Raw genomic sequence first — 22,105 nt, 5'->3', positions numbered from 1 at the left:
AAGTGTTTACCGCAATGTGATGCTGAACGAACTCTAGGGTGCTTACCATTTGTTGGAGAGAACCGGTTGGAATGACCACTGAAAAATGGAAAGGCTTCTTTCCAAAATTAGCAAACTAACCGAAATAGATGTCGCTTACCATTTGTAGCTCAGTTTCCTGTTATTTCTTTCCGTTGGTGGGAGACTTGAAGGATGAGAGACTAGAACTGGGAAACCTTACAAATGGTAAGAAAATTTCTGACGTTCCGTCAATTTCCAAAGAGATTTTCCAGAAAAAAAACTGTTCCATTTGACTTTCACCGAAACAGAGTTCTTGATTTTTCTGTTCAACGGTCGGCATGCACGGCAACCAAATCAAAATAATTGTTTATGTTCCAAAATGACGCTAAATGGCGGTATAAAACTGCTCCGACGTCTCGACAATACTGCCTTTTTTGGGGTGGCACCCTGAAGAAGGCAGTATTGCCGAAACGTCGGAGCAGTTTTATACCGCCATTTAGCGTCATTTTGGAGCATAAACAATTATTTTTAGCATAAAAGACGCTACACAGTTAAACAAATCAAAATGTCAACGTCTCCCAGTTACTTTTCAGACATTTGTATTTTTTTTATAGCTTGTTCAAATTCCCCTCCCCTGGCGGAAATAGTGATTAATACCGCGCATAACGATTACATTTTTTGACCAAATTCCCCTACCCCTGGGGCATAAATGGGGAAAAATGAATAACTCAGCAAAATTGGAGAATAACGTTTACCACGGGATAAATCACTATACGGTGGATAGCGAGGTAGGTTTTGTAATCGTTTCTTGCGCAAGTGCTTTAGTTGGGGGAGCGTCTGTGCTGAACTGAACAAAGTATTCACGTACGAAATGCCTTTAGCGACGCAGTCTATATGGCGCAGCAAATATATACATATATCTATAAAGGTGTGAATGTAGAGAGAGAAAACAACAAAGAATAAAACGGGTTTTCCTCGCGTTGACCTCGAAAAAGACAGAAGACTACCTGTGCTGGTTGAAACATTAGCTAATAAGTTTGGCCGTCTTGCGTAGTCCTAGTCTTGCAATAAATTTGTTTAGTTTTAATGCGGGGTTTAAGCACTCTACAAAAGTCTGCATTCGCGTCTTTGTAACTCACATAGCCACTTAAATTGAGTCGGTGATGAAGAAAATTATCATTTGAAGCCGCAATTCGTCACTTGCAATGTGGGCACTCAAGAGGAAAAATTTGTCCCCATAAAAGCCCTTTTCTAAAACAAAACTGCAGTAATGACGTTTATCGGTAAATGGACAGATGGAGAACTTTGTGGGATCCCGAAAAAGAGAGTGGGTACAAATTCAGTCTCCTAGCTACCAAAGTGTAATATAATATAGACGATTTGAACAGAAGGAATAGATGTACACAGGCCAGGCTAACAACCTGACCGCCATTTCTTCGAATGTCCATATTCACCCCCTCCCCCACCTCCCAAAAAAGACAGAAACAAAAAAACAATAAACATACTAGTTTTAACCTGATATAAGATGGAAAAACTTGCTCTGATTATTTAATGGTTTCCGACATTTCAGAGCTCAATTTCAGAGCATCAAAACCGATTGCATCGCATACATTACACTGCATCCAGTGTATTTCTCTTCAACTATTTATCAAAAAAATTCAATGGAGAAGTTGAAAAAAAATTCTCACTTTTACAAGAAACGCACACTACTTATAAGTTTAAGATCAAGCCCCGGTTGTTCAGAGGGTAGATAACGCCATCCGCTACTTATTCCGACAAAAACAAACATTTGCGGAGGAAAAGCAAATGAACACGCGTGTGTATAGCTGTGTATAGCTGTGTTGGGCTATGTATAGGCGTGTATAGCTGTGTAGGGCTAGGCTATGTACCGTATTTTCTCGATTAAACGCCGGGCCCCGAATAAACGCCGGGTCTCCAAGGTGGAGTGGTGAATAAGCCTTTCAGGTATTAATTCGAGGTGTTACATGCTTCAGGTACAATCGCAAGATACATTCATGTCACAAATAATGATTAAAAGCCCTTGCGTAATACACATTTTGTTCGAATAAACTGCACCATTCAAATAAACGCCGGATGCACGAAGCCAAGTTTGAAATAAACGCCGGGGGCGTTTAATTGAGAAAATACGGTATCCCTTTTATGAATATCCCTATATAGGATTTAGTCAAACAACTATATGATGACTACACTACGTACTTGCCCCAGTGAACGCCCGTACCGCTGACTGAAACGGCAGGCTCAAAGGTAGAAATACAACATGGCGGCTGTTTATTTTCCAGTTAAATTTATTTCATGCAAACTGGCTGAGAAAAGTGTCCTTCCGTGAACTTTGAACAGCTCTTTGAATGACTTTATTGACAACCTGTTTACACCTTTCACGAAGAATGAACCACGATGTATTGGCTAAGTTCAGCGCGCCTCAAAGCAACAGTACGTGTCAATTGAGATCGATCGAAGGATCGAAGTGCAGCGAGGAAGAACAAATTCTTCAAAAGAAAGCATCTGTGTGTCGATAAGTGGCATGTATGTAGTATTACTTTCTTGTTTCTTAACTTTGATGTGCCTAAATGTTGAATTGAGCGAGCTTTTGAAGAAAATCTTTCGCTGCTATTTTTACATTTACTATCACAACATTGCCGAATTATATGGCTCTGAAAACGCTCCGAAAAATGCCCTAACTGCCAATCTTCGCCAATATTTTGATTGTTATCTATAGATTTATGCTTGATTAGCTATTTCGTACCGATTTTATGCCAAATTGAGGCAAATAAATGGCTTCTGTGTTTCGGTGAATTTTGATGAAATAGCAAGAAATCGTTAAGTCACGTGTGTTTAGTTCCTCAATACTAATAGAATATTAAAGTCCCCAGACATTTTGTGGCATTTTTGTGAAGTTTAATGATGGATTTCATTACCCATGTAAGAATAATGTATATAAGTTGTTGCTCATGGGAGATATTGGGCACTAGTTAAAGGCTATTTCCAACAGTACGAAATGTGTACCTTCCAAAAGACCGTTTGAGGAGAAGAAATCAAATCAGACGGTTGAAGTGAGTTATTGTACTTAAAGCCTAATAACCACAGAATATAACGCAGTGAATTTTATTTTCAGAAGTCTTTTTATCTTGTGGAACTGGTCAATCAAAGTCAGCTAATTAAATATGCATAAATTAGTGAAAAATGGCCATTTTTTCAAAAGGTGCCATAACTTGAAGGGAATAATATATTTTGAGTTGATGTTTTGCCACAGTAAATAGCTCACCATACCCAACATTTATGCTAAGTTTGGGCGAAATCGGTGACATGAGCTGTATCACATGTTGCCTGGTCCTCTTATGGACACACTCTTAAAAACGTCCTTTGATACTTTTGGTATCCTATACTTAAAAACATGGCTATTGCGTGTTCTTTTTCACTGTTTGGTATTTAGTGTTTTTGTGTGGTTATGCCTACTAGATTTACTAGATTTTGCATAAGATTACCAGATTTTGCATAAGTCATAAACTCAACTAAATATTTATAAATTTTAAGGGTTTTGGTAAATCTCTTTCCAATAACATTAAAAATAACTGGGTCTCTGAAAAACAGTCACTTGCTAACATTGGCTCCTTATTGTATACTGTATTAAGTAAAAAACGATTTCAAAGTTTGGATGTTTTAATCTATTCCTGTCACTGTCCAATGTTTTACTTCTGACCATTCAGTTTAAAACCAGTGTAAAACTGGAGATGGTCAGAATGACACTCTGCCTCCACAAAAAAAAACACAGCATGTACATATAACTTAAATGTATGATAAAAAAATGTTTTCCAGTATCTAAAGTAGTTAAGCAGTAAAAATGTACTTCCATTTTCAAAATATCTGAGATGAATCGCTCAGCACTGTTGTTATTTTCACAGTGACGACTCACACATCTCATTTTTATTTCCGAGGCTATTGCATGCCAACAGATCTCGCCTGCTGGCATATTGAAACACCTCAGACTTACATGTACATCTGTGCAACTCACTGCTATGGTGACAATAAAGAGTTTATTACCTTGTTTACTGTGCACAGTAGTCCCGTCCAAAAAGCTGTGCAGCTCCATCAAGCTTTTGTCACTGCCCTTTGGTTGTTCCTGGCAAATATGCAATAATTTAAAATGCAGTAAAAAAGTGAGTGTCAGATAACATTATGATTACTTTTTATATAACAACATACTTAACCGACTAATCAAGGAATAAAACTTCAGTTTTTCCACATTTATACTCAAGGGGTGTCGAATGGTACCAAGAAAATCATGGATCTTGGAATCTTCTGAACTCATCTTGAAATCTTAGAAGCCTTTGTGATGAGTCATGTAGTCTAGTTTGTGTGTATTTATTTTTGTCTGGTAGTCTAGTATTTGTGAAGTCTCAGTCTCAGATTTTTTGAACAGGGTCTTGGCATGTTAGTGAATATCAGACCATTCGCTACCCCTTGCTCTTGCCCATTCAAGTGCAAGGTTTTATTTCTTTTACAAAACTGTTACAGAATAGGAATACAACAAAAGTGAGGCAACAACATTTAAAAAAAATAATTCACATTTTGATTTGTCCTACTGACTGTCACATGACATCTACAGTGCTTTCTTTGTATGAACGATAACAGCCTAATTTACAAGCTTATCTTTTTCAGGAAGACAGAAGTGCAAAAACAAAATCAGAAATGTTTTCTAAATAATTATAACAAGGAAAGAAAGAAAGATCACCCTGTGACTTTGTTAACATTTGTAACTTTAAGGGGAAGAAACAACAAGTACATTCTATTTAATACCTTTAAACAACCAATTATGCTTTGAACTTGTATCGAAGCAGGCAGCCAGTAGCTCACATACTGTAGCAAGGCTTTGTGCAAAGTTCTTATGGCAGTCAAATGTTCTGGCACTTCAATGCTACCATAATAATGAAACACAGCAAAGCACAGAGTGGTTGGGTTCAGTGCACTGTGAATCATATCAAAGATCACACAGTTCATGTATCGGGATATGCAATCTGAAATCAAGGGAAAAACTGATGTAAAAAAGTTACAAATGAAAGTACTTGCCTTTGATAGTACATGTAATTGGTCTCTATATGCATGGTGCAGTAAAAAAATAATTAAAATATTTTAGAAGAACTATTCAGTCCTAGATATTTTTTCTTTTCCTCTTGCGGATTCTGTGACTAGTCTTTAGTACACGTATAAATTATTATGCTTTTAAAAAACTCATTAATAATTCATAAAGAAAATACAAAGGAAACTAATGTTTAATGAGTGTCTTTATATCTGATAAAGACAGGGCTAAACTTTACAGTACGTCCAATTTTCTAGGCCAAAATAACCCCAAATGTAAATATTAGTGCAAGAATGAGTTGATCTACATCAGAAGAGTTTTAAGCCATTCAACAAATTCACATTCGTGTTTTATCAAGTCTTTTAAACTTGATAAAACACTGCTGCTCATTTATTAAACATTACATAACTAATGTTAGTAAAACACTTCCAAGTCCCAATGCACAAACTCTGTATCATACATTGTATTAGTTGAAGACTTCCATATCACAACAATTCTCCACTGCACCCCTAACATGATTGATTGATTGAACACTGATTGTACCCACCTAGACTACCCAGGGCTGCCTTTTTGTCTGAATCAGTAACCTTGGAGACCATCTGAGAATACTGCTTTAAAGCTCCAACAAGCAGTAGACTAACTGGCACACTGGAACAAAATCAAATCACAATCAGTTTTGTATCTGTAATTCACTATTCCACCATTTCTTTCAAGAAAACAAAATGAAAACGAGCATCTGTTTCAATAGATTAATATTACCCTTAATTGTATTAATTTAATTAGTTGTATTTATTAATTGTATTAATCTTCATGTAAGTCCAAGAGTACATTAAAGATTAAAGATTTAAAAAAATATAATTTTATTACACAAGCATGACAGCGGCACAGGGAAAATATCAGCCATAGGTATTTGATGGTATACACATACATGTAGATCGAAATCCAGCAAGGTCACTAAAGAAAAGACCATGGAATGTTATTATCCCAGTACAGACCTGCAAGCTTGGTTAATAAGAGAATTACAACATGTACACTACTTGATAATTCAGCCCAGTCCAATACTTAGAAAAATAATATTACACTGGTCAGCAATAAAGCAATGATTGGCTGGTTTCAGTTATTTGTCTTAGTCATGTAATGGAAACCCGGTTGGATGGCGGCATTTCTATTTCTACCACTGTTGGGTTAACTTATGTTATGGCAATTCAAGTCAAACCTTGCATCAGAGGACCAGTTCCATTCTGTAGAGTCCATGCCAGACTGTGCCACACTTGCTTCTTGTGCAACTGCTTCAGTCTGCATGTCAACTGCAATGTCTGTGTACACATAGGGCTCAGCAGCAACTGCAGTGAATACTTCATCTAAAAACATTAGAAGTGTCTCCCTGTGTCCTTCATATATTCGGCTGTGGCACAGATGACTCAGCCAAATTTCTACTTCATTGGAATGGGTATTGCTGTTGACTAGTCCTGTTTCACCAAGAAGCTGTGAAAAATATCAAAAGACATGAATATGCAGAGACTTCTGGACTTGGATCCCTAAACTCATTTGCGTTTTGATAACACAATGCCTTAACAAACCATGCCCAGATTTAAGCACAGCTTATAAAGTAATACTTGAAAATCTCTCTTTTTATTCCTCCAAAACACATCATCATTACTGCCATCACTCAGTTCATTGGTCAGTCAGTTGGTGGTCCATCCGTTTAGCAATAAAACCTTAGTCTTTCAGTCTGCCCATCAGTCAGTCAGTCAGTCAGTCTGCCAGTTTATCCCCCCTCTCTCTTCTTTCAACCATCAACATGTCTGTCTGTTGATCAAGCAACTTAGCACGTCACTCCACTGATGAAATTAAACATTGCAATAACATTTTTTGAGTGCTTACATCAAGGAATATATTTTTTATCTGTAAGAACTTGCATTTTATTTAGTATTTTAGAACACAACGTTTTTTCCTCATAACGTACCTTTTGTAGAAGTTGCTTAGCATCATTCTTGATATTTTCAGTTCTAACCGATGTATACAAGTTGAGCACTGAGTATACAAAGGATGTTGATGCTTTCCCTTTCTAAAGAAAATAAAAAGGAAAACTGTTTAATATAATTCACAAATTTACTGGAAATACAGACACACATGTACATTATTTACTTTGCATATTACCCTTTCCACCATCCAAGATATGCCAGATATATAACCGTATCTTTCTTCTTCAAAAACAAAATCTGCTACCAAGCCCAGTGGCTCAGGCTTTGGGGCATGAAGTGACAAGATGGGTGGGGCACTAGGGTTAATCACAGGCTACCCCAGCAAATTTACCAGGCATTTTCCAGTAAATAACTAGATTGTATCTATTTATACCCCCCAGGGTAAGAAGAATGTACAAGACATGAATAGAGCTGAATCCTGATAATTTGAACCTTCAAAGAAAATTGAAAAGGTTCAATTTGAGTTATCATGGGTAAAATCAGTAAAAAAAAAATGACCTGGAGGGTATCAAAAAAGGTTTGAGTTTGCGGGAGACTAGAGGAAAAAAGGACAATCTTGGACTGGTCCACTACACTGCTTCATGTATTCTCCCTGCCTTGGCACTTAAAGCCTCTTTCACTTTTTCACTATTCATGCATTAAATGAAATTTCCTGGGTAAAACTAGCCTGCAGTGCAGGCGTTTTCCGTGGGTGCACGTAGTATTAGTTCGCGATCGAGTAGATTCGCCGCCATGTTGGATGAGGACAGAGAGAGGCTTGGCAAGCGTATTTTTCCTTCCCCTCCCCCTCCCCTACTTTTCTGCCTCACTCCTACTACCCTAGGACACGTTTCTCCTATTCCCAATCCTCTCCCCAATAAGAATCCAAGATGGCGCCCAATCAAAATGCATTCGAATGCGCTCACTTAATACGCCTGCTCTGCAGGCTAGGGTAAAACTGACCTGCTGATACCATTTAAGGCTCCCAAGTGGGGCCTGAAGTAGAATCTGTAAAGTCAAATGCTGTGCAATGGGTGGCAATGTCATCTCTTGATGTCCTGGTAACAATTTCCTCAGGTCAAAGTTACCACGAGACAGGGCTGATGGCCATAGCATCTGGAACCCATGGATTACTTTCAGACTTTGTGCAAGAAGAACTGTGGGACTTGCCACTTCTGTACATAAAAGTAACCATAAATCAAAAGGTACTGAGTAATGGTACAAAAGTAAAGAAGTGATCCTGGCAGTAAAGTTGCAATAAAAGAAATTGCCAGGAATGAAGCCCTGAATATATTTTTTTGATTTTTTTTCAGGCCTTTTTACTTGCAATTTCTAATTTCAATACAAGGATCACTTCTTTACTATACATTTATCCACTGTTCAAATAAGAATTATTTGAACAGGGAGGGGTGAACTGAGTTTAAAGAAGAATGATTTAATTTGATAATTAAGCCCCAAGCTAGAGGGTTTTTTCTTGTAGCACTACTGAAGATTCAGAGTGACTTTTTATCTTTCCATTTGATGTAAAATTGTAGAATTATATCCACAACAAACCTTCTTCCTGGGACTCTGTCTTTGCTTTAATAAGGTTTTGTCTCAGCGAGATAATGGTCGTCACATCAGGTAGTGCCTTGATAACACCTTCCCTAAACTGTTGCAGTAATGGTGCTTCTGTCTGTGTAGTAATGTTCGTTTGATGCAATACTGTTCCACTTTTGAAAGCCAGCCATCCTGCAGCATTCTGTGCTCTATTGAGGATCACTACTACCAATGATAATGTTGTATGTTTTACTAGGGAACTTGCATGCTATTAAGAGAAGGTTAATTAATGAGATTAAACAGGACTATGACTGGGATTTGGCCAGAATGGGCTACAAGTTCAAAATAATGATTCTTGGCATCAAAGCATTTAAATTGATAGTTTTGTAACCTACTGTGCCTACATAAGAATAAAAAGAAGATGTATTTCAAGTATTGAATAATTTGTTAGGATAGAGGGCCACAAGTTTTTCAGTGATTCTACTATGCAGTGGTGGATCCAGGCCTTCAGAAAAACAAAAGCTTCACTTGTTCATTACACATGTACCGTAATTGTTTTATTAAATTGACCCCAGGAATGGGCAGGGTTTTGGCCATTAGTTGGCTGGGAATTGGCCAGGATTTGGCCAGAACATTTGTATGGGAATTCGCCAAGATTTGTCATTTGTATTTGGCTCTCTAGGATGAGGCCAGCATTTGGCCAGGAATTAGCTGGGACTTGTTAAGGATTGGGTTGTGATTTGGCCATGCATTTGGCCATGCTTTGGCCATGCAGTGTGCAGACTATGGCAATGCTTTGGCCAGAAATTGGCAGAGATTTGACCCAAAATTGGTGGGGATTTGGCCAGGTTTTTCCATTCTCTGACTGCCTTTGGCCATGCTTTGGTCAGGCTTTAGTCATGCTTTGCCTGCACTTTGGCTGTTCTTTGGCCACGCTTTGGCCGTGCTTTGGCCGCGCTTTGGCTACGCTTTGGTCAGGCTTTGGCCATGCTTTGGCTATGCTTTGGCCGTGCTTTGGCCGCGCTTTGGCTGTGCTTTGGGCGCGCCTTTGCTAAGCTTTGCTCAGGCTTTGGCCATGCCTTGGCTACGCTTTGGCCACGTTTTGGCTGTGTTTTGGGTGCGCTTTGGGTATGCTTTGGTTAAGTTTTGTCCATGCTTTGGTCAGGCTTTGGCCATGCTTTGGCCATGCTTTGGCCAGGTTTAGGTCATGCTTTGGCTGCGCTTTGGCCACACTTTTCCTGCACTTTGGCCATGCTTTGGCTGCGCTTTGGCCACACTTTTGCTGCACTTTGGCCATGCTTTGGCTGCGCTTTGGCTGTGCTTTGGCCGCACTTTGGTCAGGCTTTTGTCATGCTTAGGCTATGCTTTGGTGAGGGTTTGTCCAGCCTTTGGCGATGCTTTGGCTGCACTTTGGCCAAGCCTTCGCCGTGCATTGGTCAGGCTTTAGCCATGCTTGGCCATGCTTTGGCTACGCTTTGGTCAGGCTTTGGCCATGCTTTGACCAGGCTTAGGCCATGGTTTGGTCAGGCTTTGGCCATGCATTGATCAGGATTTGGCCACGCTTTGGCCACGCTTTGGCCATGCTTTGGTCAGGCTTTGGCCATGCTTTGGTCAGGCTTTGGCCATGCTAAGGCCATGCTTTGTTCAGGCTTTGGTCAGGCTTTGGCCGTGCCTTGGCCAGGCTTAGTTCATCCTTTGGCCATGCTTTGGCGGTGCTTTGGTCAGGCTTTCGCCATGCTTTGGCTATGCTTTGGCCGTGCTTTGGCCGCGCTTTGGCTGCACTTTGGGCGCGCCTTTGCTATGCATTGGTCAGGCTTTAGCCATGCTTTGCCATGCTTTGGCTACGCTTTGGTCAGGCTTAGGCCATGCTTTGACCAGGCTTAGGCCATGCTTTGGCTGCGCTTTGGTCTTGCTTTTGTCAGGCTTTGGCCATGGTTTGGTCAGGCTTTGGCAGTGCCTTGGCCAGGCTTAGTCCATCCTTTGGTCATGCTTTGGCGGTGCTTTGGTCAGGCTTTGGCCATGCATTGATCAGGATTTGGCCACGCTTTGGCCCCGCTTTGGCCATGCTTTGGTCAGGCTTTGGCCATGCTTTGGTCATGCTTTGGCGGTGCTTTGGTCAGGATTTGGCCATGCATTGATCAGGATTTGGCCATGCTTTGGCCACACTTTGGTCAGGCTTTGGCCATGCTAAGGCCATGCTTTGGTCAGGCTTTGGTCAGGCTTTCGCCGCGCTTTGACCATGCTTTGGTCAGGCTTTGGCCGTGCCTTGGCCAGGCTTAGTTCATCCTTTCGCCATGCTTTGGCTATGCTTTGGGCGTGCTTTGGCCGTGCTTTGGCTGTGCTTTGGGCAGGCCTTTGCTAAGCTTTGCTCAGGCTTTGGCCATGCTGTGGCCATGCCTTGGCTACGCTTTGGCCATGCTTTGGCTGTGTTTTGGGCGCGCTTTGGGTACGCTTTGGTTAAGTTTTGTCCATGCTTTGGTAAGGCTTTGGCCATGCTTTGGCCAGGCTTAGGTCATGCTTTTGCCGTGCTTTCGCCGTGCTTTGGCCACGCTTTGGTCAGGCTTTGGCCATGCTTTGGCTGCGCTTTGGCCACACTTTTGCTGTGCTTTGGCTGTGCTTTGGCCCCACTTTGGTCAGGCTTTTGTAATGCTTAGGCTATGCTTTGGTGAGGGTTTGGCCAGGCTTTGGCAATGCTTTGGCTGCACTTTGGCCAATCCTTCGCTGCGCATTGGCCAGGCTTTAGCCATGCTTGGTCATGCTTTGGCTACGCTTTGGTCAGGCTTTGGCCATGCTTTGGCTGCGCTTTGGCCACACTTTTGCTGTGCTTTGGCTGTGCTTTGGCCCCACTTTGGTCAGGCTTTTGTAATGCTTAGGCTATGCTTTGGTGAGGGTTTGACCAGGCTTTGGCAATGCTTTGGCTGCACTTTGGCCAATCCTTCGCTGCGCATTGGCCAGGCTTTAGCCATGCTTGGCCATGCTTTGGCTACGCTTTGGTCAGGCTTTGGCCATGCTTTGACCAGGCTTAGACCATGCTTTGGCTGTGCTTTGGCCTTGCTTTGGCTGTGCTTTGGCCATGCGTTGGCTGCGCTTTGGCGATGCTTTGGCCGCACTTTGGCCATGCTTTTTTTGTCAGGCTTTGGCCATGGTTTGGTCAGGCTTTGGCCATGCCTTGGCCAGGCTTAGTCTATCCTTTGGCCAATGCTTTGGCGGTGCTTTGGTAAGGCTTTGGCCATGCTTTGATCAGGATTTGGCCACGCTTTGGCCATGCTTTGGTCAGGCTTTGGCCATGCTAAGGCCATGCTTTGGTCAGGCTTTCTTTCGCCACGCTTTGACCATGCTTTGGTCAGGCTTTGGCTGTGCCTTGGCCAGGCTTAGTCCATCCTTTGTCCATGCTTTGGCTATGCTTTGGTCAGGCTTTCGCCATGCTTTGGTCAGGATTTGGCCACGCTTTGGCCATGCTTTGGTCAGGTTTTGGCCAGGCTTAGGCTAGGCTTTGGCCGCACTTTGGTCAGGCTTTGGCCATGCTTTGGCCACCCTTTGGTCAGGCTTTGGTCAGGATTTGGCCATGCTTTGGCTATGCTTATGCCATGCTTTGGCCAGACGTTGGCCAAGCTTTGGCCACGCAGTGGGCAGACTTTGGCCATGCTTTGGCCAGAAATTGGCAGGATTTTGACTCACAATTGGTGGCGAATTAGCAAATATTTGGTCAGGTTTGGCCATTCTTTTGCTGAGTTTTGGTCATGCTTTTGCTGCACTTTGACTGCGCTTTGGCTGCCCTTTGGGCACGCTTTGGCCGCGGTTTGGCCATGCTTTGGCTACGTTTTGCCCGGCCATTGGCTGTGCTTTGGCCACCCTTTGGCTGTGCTTTGGTCAGACTTTTGTCAAGCTTTGGCTATGTGTTGTTCAGGCTTTGACCAGGCTTTGGCCAGGCTTAGACCATGCATTGACGGTGCTTAAGCCAGGATTTGGCCGCATTTAGTCCATGTTTTCGTCAGGCTTTGGCCATGCTTTGGCCGCGCTTTGGCCGTGCTTTGGCCACGCTTTGGCCGTGCTTTGGCTGCGCTTTAGCCGCGCTTTGGTCAGGCTTTGGCCATGCTTTGGCTATGCTTTGGCCGTGCTTTGGCCACGCTTTGGCTGTGCTTTGGGCGCGCCTTTGCTACGCTTTTCTCAGGCTTGGCCGCACTTTGGTCAGGGTTGGCCATGCTTTGGCCACCCTTTGGTCAGGCTTTGGTCAGGATTTGGTCATGCTTTGGCCATGCTTTGGCCATGCTTTTGCCATGCTTTGGCCAGACGTTGGCCAAGCTTTGGCCATGCAGTGGGCAGACTTCGGCCATGCTTTGGCCAGAAATTTGCAGAGAGTTCGACTCACAATTGTTGGCGAATTAGCAAATATTTTGTCAGGTGAGTTTTTGTCATGCTTTCACTGCGCTTTGGCCAGGATTTTGTCCCGCTTTGGCCATGCATTGGTCAGGCTTTGGCCATGCTTTAGCTGCGCTTTAGCCCCCGGGGGGGGGGGGGGACTTCCATATGAGAGTGACGGGGATGCTCGTCGTCTCGCTTAGGGGTATAAATTTCGGACTTTGGGTCTCGCTTAGGGTGTTCTGGGGAAAATGCAAGAAAATGACAATATTTTTAGCTGTCAGGGTCTCGTTTAGGGTTGCACACGATGAAATATACAAATATAAGTTCTTTTTCTCAGAATTTTGGTATCTTTTAGGGGTCTAAAATAGCTTGAGCATGCCCAGATTGGTCTCTTTTAGGGGTTCTTTTCAAAGTTTTCGACGAGCATCCCCGTCCCTTTAATATGGGAGTCCCCCCCCCCCCCGGGCTTTAGCCACGCTTTGGTCAGGGTTTGGCGATGCTTCGGCCTTGCTTTGGTCAGGCTTTAGCCATGCTTTGGCTGTGTTTTGGTAATGCTTTGGCCACACTTTGGCCAGGCTTTGGTCAGGCTTTGATCAGGCTTTGGCCAGGCTTTGGTCAGGCTTTGATCAGGTTTTGGCCAGGCTTTGGTCAGGCTTTGGCCAGGCTTCAGCCAGGCTTTAGCAATGTCTTGGCCATGTTTTGGGTCATGCATTTGCCAGAAAATGGCAGAGATTTGACCAATTGGCAGGGATTTGGCCAGTTTTTTGCCATGCTTTGACCATGCTTTGACAATGCTTTAGCCAGGATTTGGCTGGGATTTTTCTTTTAAACTTTTTACCTACAGTTCCAAGACATTCTTAAGGTACACTAAACTAAAATAAATGATTGAATTACCTGAACTCCATGATTTAAACCTGTCCTACTAATTCCCACTGGAACTACCATGTTGATCAAGGATGGTAGCATTTCTGCTGTAATCTTCAAACCAGATTTCTCCAGCATTTGTGAAGGCTGTGGCAGTACCACATAAATCTACACAATTGAAAAGCACAATATTATAACAGAAAGGAAGGAGCAGGTCTGATGTGGGACAAGGTCAAGTTTATTTTTTGCCACAACAGGGCCTCAAATCACTTATGCCGAAACATGCCATTTCTAGTCCACTGTTTGCAATCCATTGCGATTATCTGCAGTCGATCGCAGACGGTCGCAAACAATTGCAGAAAATAGAACCAAGTTCTCTTCCCTGCGACTATCTGCAATTGCTTGTGATTGGCTGTGATTGTCTGCAATCGCTGCGGTCATATGGGAACACAGTCAATAAAATATTGCAATGATCCTCCAATACCAAAAAAATCCCCTAATTAAATCAAATCACCCAAAAAAATACTTGCCAAATTTTCCAACCCCCCAAAAATCCCGGAATCAAAAATTTCAAACCCCAAAAAATCCTTTGATCTTCACTGTCATTTACAAGCTGAAGTACCCCGGCCCCTGGGGTTGATCCATTAAGATAATCAATCATATCATTCAACAATTCTGCGATCGCCTGCAATCATATGGAAACAGTTCGCTCTGCGATCATTGCGATCACATGGTTCAGTAAATTTCTTCAATTTTGCGACCGTCTGTGATCCACTGCAATCATCTGCTATCATAATAATAAATTATGGAAACCAGGCTAAGAACCCTTTTAATTCACTTGACCGAGTGAAAAGTCGAGGCACTGAGTAAATAGTCTTACCTATGAACAAAACCTAAGAGCAAGGGAGCAATGGCTAGGCTTGCAACTGGCATTCTTCATCAGACACACACCACACAAGAGTCATTGTAATGGTTACTTAACCTAGCTAGAAATGGTTTTATTGCATCATCGTCAAGGCTTAGTACTTAGAATTGACATTGTATTATCACTGATTTCAAGCTACTCTTAGATATTTCTTGTGTCTTGCACTTTGCATAATCATTTTCTCACCTTTGTAACCAAGTTCATATTTGCAATCCACGGCATGGAAAGTCTGGGCTCGTATATTGCTGTCAAGCTTGAGAGAAAAGGCCTCACAACATCTTGACAGCAGGATAACACAGTGATGACTAGTTCTTGGATGAGTACATCTGTTGTCACTGAAGATAAACTCTGAAGGAACTTTAACAACACTGGGTTGTTACTCCTAGAGAAAACATTTTTTTATTTATTTAAAATAGACAATGATAAAAGAAATTACATGTATTACTTTAATTTAGATACCAACAGTTTTGTGTACAGTACAAGACAGTATAAAGACGGCACAGCACGGCACGGTTCTGTACGGTACAGGGCACCAAGCACGGGGACAGGGGAAATGGGACAGGGGCAGGACAGGAAAAAAATCATAACAAGTCATTCATGTACCGGGGGGGGGGGGGGGGATACTCCAAAAAGTTTTATACGGGGAGGCTCCGCCCCAAGTTCTAACCCCTTACCCTTTTATACCATTTTTGACAGAAATTGTACCCCTTTTGTATACCTTTAACTGAAAAAGGTACCCCTTTCATATACCTAAGAGACATGGCATGGACTTAAAATAGGATGTTTTCTTGTCAATTTTATGTAGCGCTTAATAAATTAAAATAATACAGCCATAAATTGCGTCTGTTCGAAATATTATTTTTAATTAAAGGCCCTTTTAACTCTTTCGCTGCTGACTTTTCTGTTGACCTTACTCCCCCGCAGTGCTGCATTTTTTTCACAGTGCGTTGAATCACACAGTCACGCATCATATTCAACAATATCTTTCGTTCTATTCAAGCAATTTAATTAAGATTTTCAGGAATTGTGCCTAACATAATTCTACATCGTAAAAAGCAACCTTTTCATAAATTCATTGCATTTTGGTCCTTTCAGCAATTTCGTTCGCCATCTGATAGCTTCCTTCCCAAGCGTGAAGGTTGAAACCATTGTTTTGCAACAGCCGCGTCTCAGATACTCAATCTGTTCATTGAAATCACTTGATTCGTAAACCACAACTGTTATATTCTCGGCGAAAGTCGGTTAGAATCTTCTCCGAAGCACTCCTCAATTGAAAAATTCTCATTCGATGCCATGTTTAAATGTCCTTTGGCCGTAAACAGCAACAGTGTAACATGAATTTGTCGATAATACTCCGCCATTATATGCAAATGGCAAAAGATCGTGCTCGTCACGCTTTCCAGTTCTCCTAGAGGGTATCTGAAGTAATTATTGATCATAGCGTCCCTATTGGAGACAGTTTCGAAAGGAAATCTGGGATTGTTTATCATGTCGAGAAAACTCGACATCCGCACTCAGAGTCACGAAATGAAATGTCGAGTTTTCTCGACAACCGCAGCGAAAGAGTTAAATAGCCAAATGACATATTTCCATACCCTTTCATATACTTAAACGTGTGAAATCCCTACCCTTTTGTATACCTGAAGCCTGAAAAAGGTACCCCTTTCGGGCGGAGCCTCCCCGTATAGGCCATTATAGGGAGTACCCCCCCCCCCCCGGGACATGTACACACATATTTACATTCTGTACCTGGTAGAAAATGCTCCCGCAGTATTTGAAAAACAAATTCCAAGTTTAAATGACCCACAGATTTTCAGCAGCAGATCATGCACTTTTTGCCGCACTGTTTGATCAGATTTATGTTCATCACTGTTGTTTTCCTCCTCAGCATCCTTGGTGTATTGATAAAGAGTTGCCAGTTGCGAGAGGACATAGGCATTAAAGAACTGCACTTTGGTTTTCTTTGTTAGCCCAGAATTTTGTACCACCTATTAGATTAAGAATCTGATTATTATAAGGGCAATTTTTTCATTAGTTTTACAACCTCATGAAGTTTTTAAAAACTCATGTTAACCCTTTAATAACAATATTACAGGTAATAAAGTGTCAATAAAAATGCAAAACGGAAGGGGAGTGTTTAAAACACAAAGTGGCGAAATAGTGAGATGTTGAATTGGCAAAATGTATGAAAGATACATGTAAGAGCCAAAGTTATGAGATATGACTGTCCCACTGAAATCTGCATCAATTTGGGAAATTTATCGCAATGGGCAGTTGTTTCAATGGAATTTTACACAAGCAATATAATTGACACTCACTCTTCCTTGAAGAGTTGACAACACAGCATGAACCACATCTGGTGCATCAAACTGCAAACCTTTCATAACTGACTGTAGAAATCCTACAGTGATGAGAAAAAATGACAAGAAAAAATAAATTAGTCCTCTGTTGATGTAGTAATTTACTGATCTTGTCACATCAGTCACATCAATATTATTAATCAAAGTGTAGGTCTTCTTAAGATACCCCCCCTTCCCCACCCCCCCCCCTTCCAATTTCCATCCCATGTAGAATTTTCTCCAGGGAGATAACATTGTAGATTTATTTATCCATATTACACATCAAACTTGTGCATAATACATAACACTAATTAAAGAAATCATAACTGTGAAACTGGTTTGGATGTGCAGTGCTATCAACTAGAACCAACAGCAAAAAATGCATTAGCTACTTTTTCTACTTCTCTGAGAGAAGTCAGCTACTTTTTTTCCTGAATTGAGAAGTAATTAAAAAAATCTATCAAACAGTTGGTTACTCTACTCAAACCAGCTGCCTACATACAGTGTATACTTCAAATTTTATTGAAACACTTGGATATGTAATATCAATAAAATTTAATAAAATTGAATGTTGTTGAATGTTCCTGTAAAGCCAAATCATTGAAAATTTATTCTAATTTAGCACAGATTTTTTTATGATTTAGCTTCACAGGAACATTAAACAACATTCAATTTTTACTTAAGATAATTATTTCCCTCTCCTCTTCGACATGCAGAAGATTTCTTTTACAGTGCGGCTACTGTTAACGGGGTCACCCAGACAAAGTTAATGAATCACAACGCAGAACGGTAACAATAGATTCCAACATTTTTAATTTCAGCCAATGAAATGTCATGTACAGAACAAAAAAAATTTCAACTTGTTCATTCGCCACGAAAACAGATCAGTACAAATTTTCGCTATAAAGTGTTGGGTCTTCAAATAGCTTCGATTCCTTCCCTTTCTTGACTAGTTTTGACTGCACAAGCTGGAAGGCCAATATCAGCGATGTTTATGAAAGAGATCAGCTTCAAACTGTATTAAAAAAGGGGAAGCGACAAACGTACCTTATGTCTATCTAGACATAAAAGTGCGTGTCGGATTTGTTAACAACGAAAACACGGCTTGTTTGCTGTCGGATATTTGTTCTCCACCGTATTATGAAAATTTGACAAAAACTTTGAGTTTCACGTGCTGGGTTCTGGCAGTACGATTAAGGTGAAAAAGAAAATTTATTACCGGTTCACTTTGTTGTAAAAGAGTACTTTAAAATTGTTTTGAAAGCAAAGTGCGTGGTGTATTTGAATTCTCAAACTAACTGTCGGCTCTCTTGAGCACTTCAATGGTTTCCTCAACAACCCAAAATTAAAGTGAAGAAATTTATTTCGGAAAAAAAGTTTATAGCACGATTTCACTTGTATGTAAACCATTGTTGAAAAAATAACCGATATTCCAATTCCGCAGTCGAGTTATTATTTTCTGAACAATTCAAAACAGTATAAAATACAACTCCCTGGAGCGGAAACCGCCGGCAGTTGATTTTTTATTTAAATCCGCTGCGCAAATTGCCCAAATATACATGTACGGCCGTTGCGTCCACTGCTTTCATTCAGTTTGAAATCAGTTCTAGCTCACTTGCATGACAAATTCATTTGTGTAGCATGTGAAACTACTCAAATGTTTAAATTGAAAGTCAATGATAGCTAACGCTGTATTTACATTATTAAGCTTCACAAGTGAACAAGTTGAAATTTCTTTGTTCTGTACTCAATATTTCATTGGCTGGAGTAAAAATGTTGGAATGTATGTTCCCGTTCTGCTTTGTGATTGGTTAACTTTGTCCGGGTGACCACGGTAACAGTAGCCGCACTGTAAGTGAATGCAAAATACCTTTCAGTTCTAAGATCTGTTTCATGACAGCCAAGTCACCAAACATCAGAAATGAGAGACAGAAGTATATGAAACAAGTCCTTACATCTTGCAAAGACTGAAACACAAAACATTCAAAGGTAAAACCACAAATTAGTCAAGGAAAAGGCTTCCAAACCTTCACTATTTCTCCATTTACCGGTACTATTCTTCATAGGTGGTAAAATTCATACAAAAGAAGGGTATTTTACCTGGCTTAAATAAATCTACATGTACCTCCCTGTACTCCTACCTGTAAATAGAATTTTTCCATATATGGCAGTACTTAACTGATGATTAAAAAAATATTAAATAACGAAACAAATATTAAAAAGTTTGCAGTGGCATATTCTTGAGTGGCTCTTTGCTCACCGTTTTCAGACAGATCCAATTGGAATTTATAATAACATACCTTCCTGTCACGTTTGTTTGGTAGTGAGGATAGCCACTTTAAGGTAAAGTCAAATGACCTTTGAACTTCTCTCGCAGCTGAAGCACCTTGTGTGACCATGGCTGTGAGTAGTTTCAAAGCAGACTTGATAACTTCAGGAGGACTCGATGGATTCAAACATGAATATAACAGCTTTAAGTGACTTTGCAGGACTCGTTGGACTATTGACATCCCTGTTCTTGTGGAAAGTTGGCTTTCTTCTGCAGTGAACAATAAAATACTTTCCAGGATCTCCAGGCATGTTTGGATCTATGAAAAGGAACTGGAGCTCAAGATAATATTCATGAAATGACACCATGCAGCTGTAACTTGACTTTTATGGAAGAAATGAACTAGGAGTACTTCCATTCCTCTTATGGGAGACGCTGTGGCCTAATTAATGGTTAGTGTGCTGGACAGGTTTGGGCTCTGGCCGGGGCACTGCAGTGTGTTCTTGGGCAAGACACTCTCGTAGTGTCTGTCTTCACCCAGGTGTATTAATGGGTACCAGCAAATTTTAATGCTAGGGGGTACCCTGTGATGGACTGCATGTAGCATCCCATCCAAGGGGGAGTAGAAATCATTTTGTTCCTAGTTGCTTTATGCTATGGAAACTGGGATAAGCTCCTCTGGCCTGATGGGATTCCTTATGGATCATGGGGTTCTAGATAGCAGCAATGCCAGGTAGGCCTGCCCCTCTCCCTCTGCCCCCATCCTTGATGACACTAACTTTTAAAGTCACTTTTAAGTATTTGCTGACATCTAGTTATCCAGTACATGTACATTAATATTTTGTGCATTAAACATTGCTACTACAGACAGTTAAGAACTCTTTGTTTGCAGTGGCATATACATGCTAGATTCAAACAGACAAGAGAGTCTGATTAAAAGAAGTTGTGCCAAGAAATTGGAGGATCTTTAGAAAAAGAACACAGCATAATAACCAAATAATTTCTGTATTTCATTGGATTTACATGAAATTAATAATTATGTATGTGTATCTAAATGTATACATTATATATTATCATTACCTCAAGCTGAGAAAGATTGTGTCGGCCTCCCTCTAAAATTTTGAACACTTCTTGAAACTCTCCTCCCTCTTTGACAATGATTTCAACTGTTTCTTTGTTTTGTGATTCATTTAGTGCATTCAGAAGTTTTTTCAAACCTAATAAAAAGTAATCAATAAAATCAAAGTAAACATCATGCTATATAGTCCAATCACAACTGACAGATGTGACCTTTTGACCCGGTTGAAGTGAACTTCTGTTTCCCGAGAGGTCTGCAAACATGACTGACGGCAGCAAAAAGCATAAACCATTCGTTCAGGAATGAATTTCAGAGTTTGCCTATCACTGAAAACCACAATAATAAGAGGAATGTCTGTCTTCCAGGGTACTACTTGTAACAACTCTTTTTAAGTGAGTTCCAACAATAGAGCAACACAGGGATGTCGCTAAGGGACGGCTGCCAGCTAATTTCACCAGCTGAAAGAGAACTTAAATCCAGCTAAAATTTCACATGAAAACAGAGACCAAGGAAAAATTTTAGATCTGCCAAGGCCAGAAAGGCCAGCTTGGTTTATTGATGAGCCAGCTTAGTGTTTTCTTAGCTACATCTCTAGCCTGCGTAGCAGGCGTCTGTGTAGTTTTCAGCGCGTTTAAGAGTGCGCGATTGCGAGAAGGCCGCGCGAGGAAAAAATCGAGAAGACGCCTGCCCGGAAACCCCCCGAAATACGTTTTTTTTTTCGTTCTCTGAGAGAACGAAAATTACCCCATTGGCTAGAAAGGCCGCCAGGGAATAACCCGTAAATTTTGATTGGCTCTGAAGGCCTCGAGGGATTAATTGGTCGCTTTGCGAAAGAAATCTGTCTGTCATCGGAAATGTGAGAGTTGTATTCTATCTGTCATCGCAAATGAGGCTTATATGTATGGTAACACTGGAGCACGACGTCTAGGAAGAGCTTTTCGAGTCCTGCCTGCTGGAAGTTTTGACCGATTTGCAGAGCAAATGAAATGCGAACAGAGGGAAGCACATAATAGCGGTGTTTTTCACTGCTTTTTCTTTCAGCGACTCGTCCTTCCGCCGTCTCGGTAGCCGCATTGCCCAAACATTCTCTAGCAAAAACCTCAGACACAGTGGTAAATGTAACAAACAGATTTCAAGACGAGTTTGCATCCGCATGGACTATATGAAAGTCCTTCACGTTTTTCAGCTTGTATCCCCGGCCGATCTTCCCGAGACTTGTTGCAATATATGCAATAGCACATTCACTATTTGATATTTGCGTGCCAACGGATTGAAATACGAAGCGAATCCTGCTTTCTCACCAAACTGGCCGTAAGTAATCCTCAAGTTTTTAGAGCAAAGACGGTAGAAAGTTTGGTTTTGTTCCTTTTTCTGCCACATTTCGACGGCTTTGAAGCCATATTGGCGCTATGTTCGTTTCCAGAAAAAAAAAATTTTCTCACCCATTTATTTTGACAGTTGACCCAGCGCTGTTACCTATTAAATTTTAATTAAATTAATTGTGGGCGGCAAACACGTTTCGGGGGGTTTCCGGGCAGGCGTCTTCTCGATTTTTTCCTCGCGTGGCCCTCTCGCACATTTTGCGTTTCTCCCATACGCGCGCTATAAAAACTACTCAGACGCCTGCTACGCAGGCTACTACATCTCTGGCAACACTTGATTCTTGATGA

General features: G+C 41.2%; 1 protein-coding gene across 1 annotated transcript in view; it reads right to left on the bottom strand.

Moving 5' to 3' along the window:
- LOC144657396 (nucleolar pre-ribosomal-associated protein 1-like) overlaps positions 1 to 22,105 on the bottom strand; it is a 40,288-nt gene that overhangs the window by 17,147 nt on the left and 1,036 nt on the right. Inside the window, exons 2-15 of the mRNA XM_078517745.1 lie at positions 20,438 to 20,574; positions 19,389 to 19,676; positions 18,959 to 19,055; positions 17,068 to 17,150; positions 16,499 to 16,737; positions 14,936 to 15,131; positions 13,855 to 13,992; positions 8,614 to 8,866; positions 8,023 to 8,234; positions 7,062 to 7,163; positions 6,312 to 6,580; positions 5,643 to 5,743; positions 4,816 to 5,033; positions 4,060 to 4,138 (exon numbers count right to left, since the gene is read on the bottom strand). Of these exons, the coding sequence (XP_078373871.1) occupies positions 4,060 to 4,138; positions 4,816 to 5,033; positions 5,643 to 5,743; positions 6,312 to 6,580; positions 7,062 to 7,163; positions 8,023 to 8,234; positions 8,614 to 8,866; positions 13,855 to 13,992; positions 14,936 to 15,131; positions 16,499 to 16,737; positions 17,068 to 17,150; positions 18,959 to 19,055; positions 19,389 to 19,676; positions 20,438 to 20,574 (2,412 nt within the window). The remainder of the gene's footprint in view (positions 1 to 4,059; positions 4,139 to 4,815; positions 5,034 to 5,642; positions 5,744 to 6,311; positions 6,581 to 7,061; positions 7,164 to 8,022; positions 8,235 to 8,613; positions 8,867 to 13,854; positions 13,993 to 14,935; positions 15,132 to 16,498; positions 16,738 to 17,067; positions 17,151 to 18,958; positions 19,056 to 19,388; positions 19,677 to 20,437; positions 20,575 to 22,105) is intronic.

This window comes from Oculina patagonica, chromosome 6, assembly GCF_052425735.1.
Source record: "Oculina patagonica isolate OP01 chromosome 6, crgOcupat, whole genome shotgun sequence".
Taxonomy (NCBI): Eukaryota; Metazoa; Cnidaria; class Anthozoa; order Scleractinia; family Oculinidae; genus Oculina; species Oculina patagonica.
This window is presented reverse-complemented; position numbering and strand designations above follow the sequence as displayed.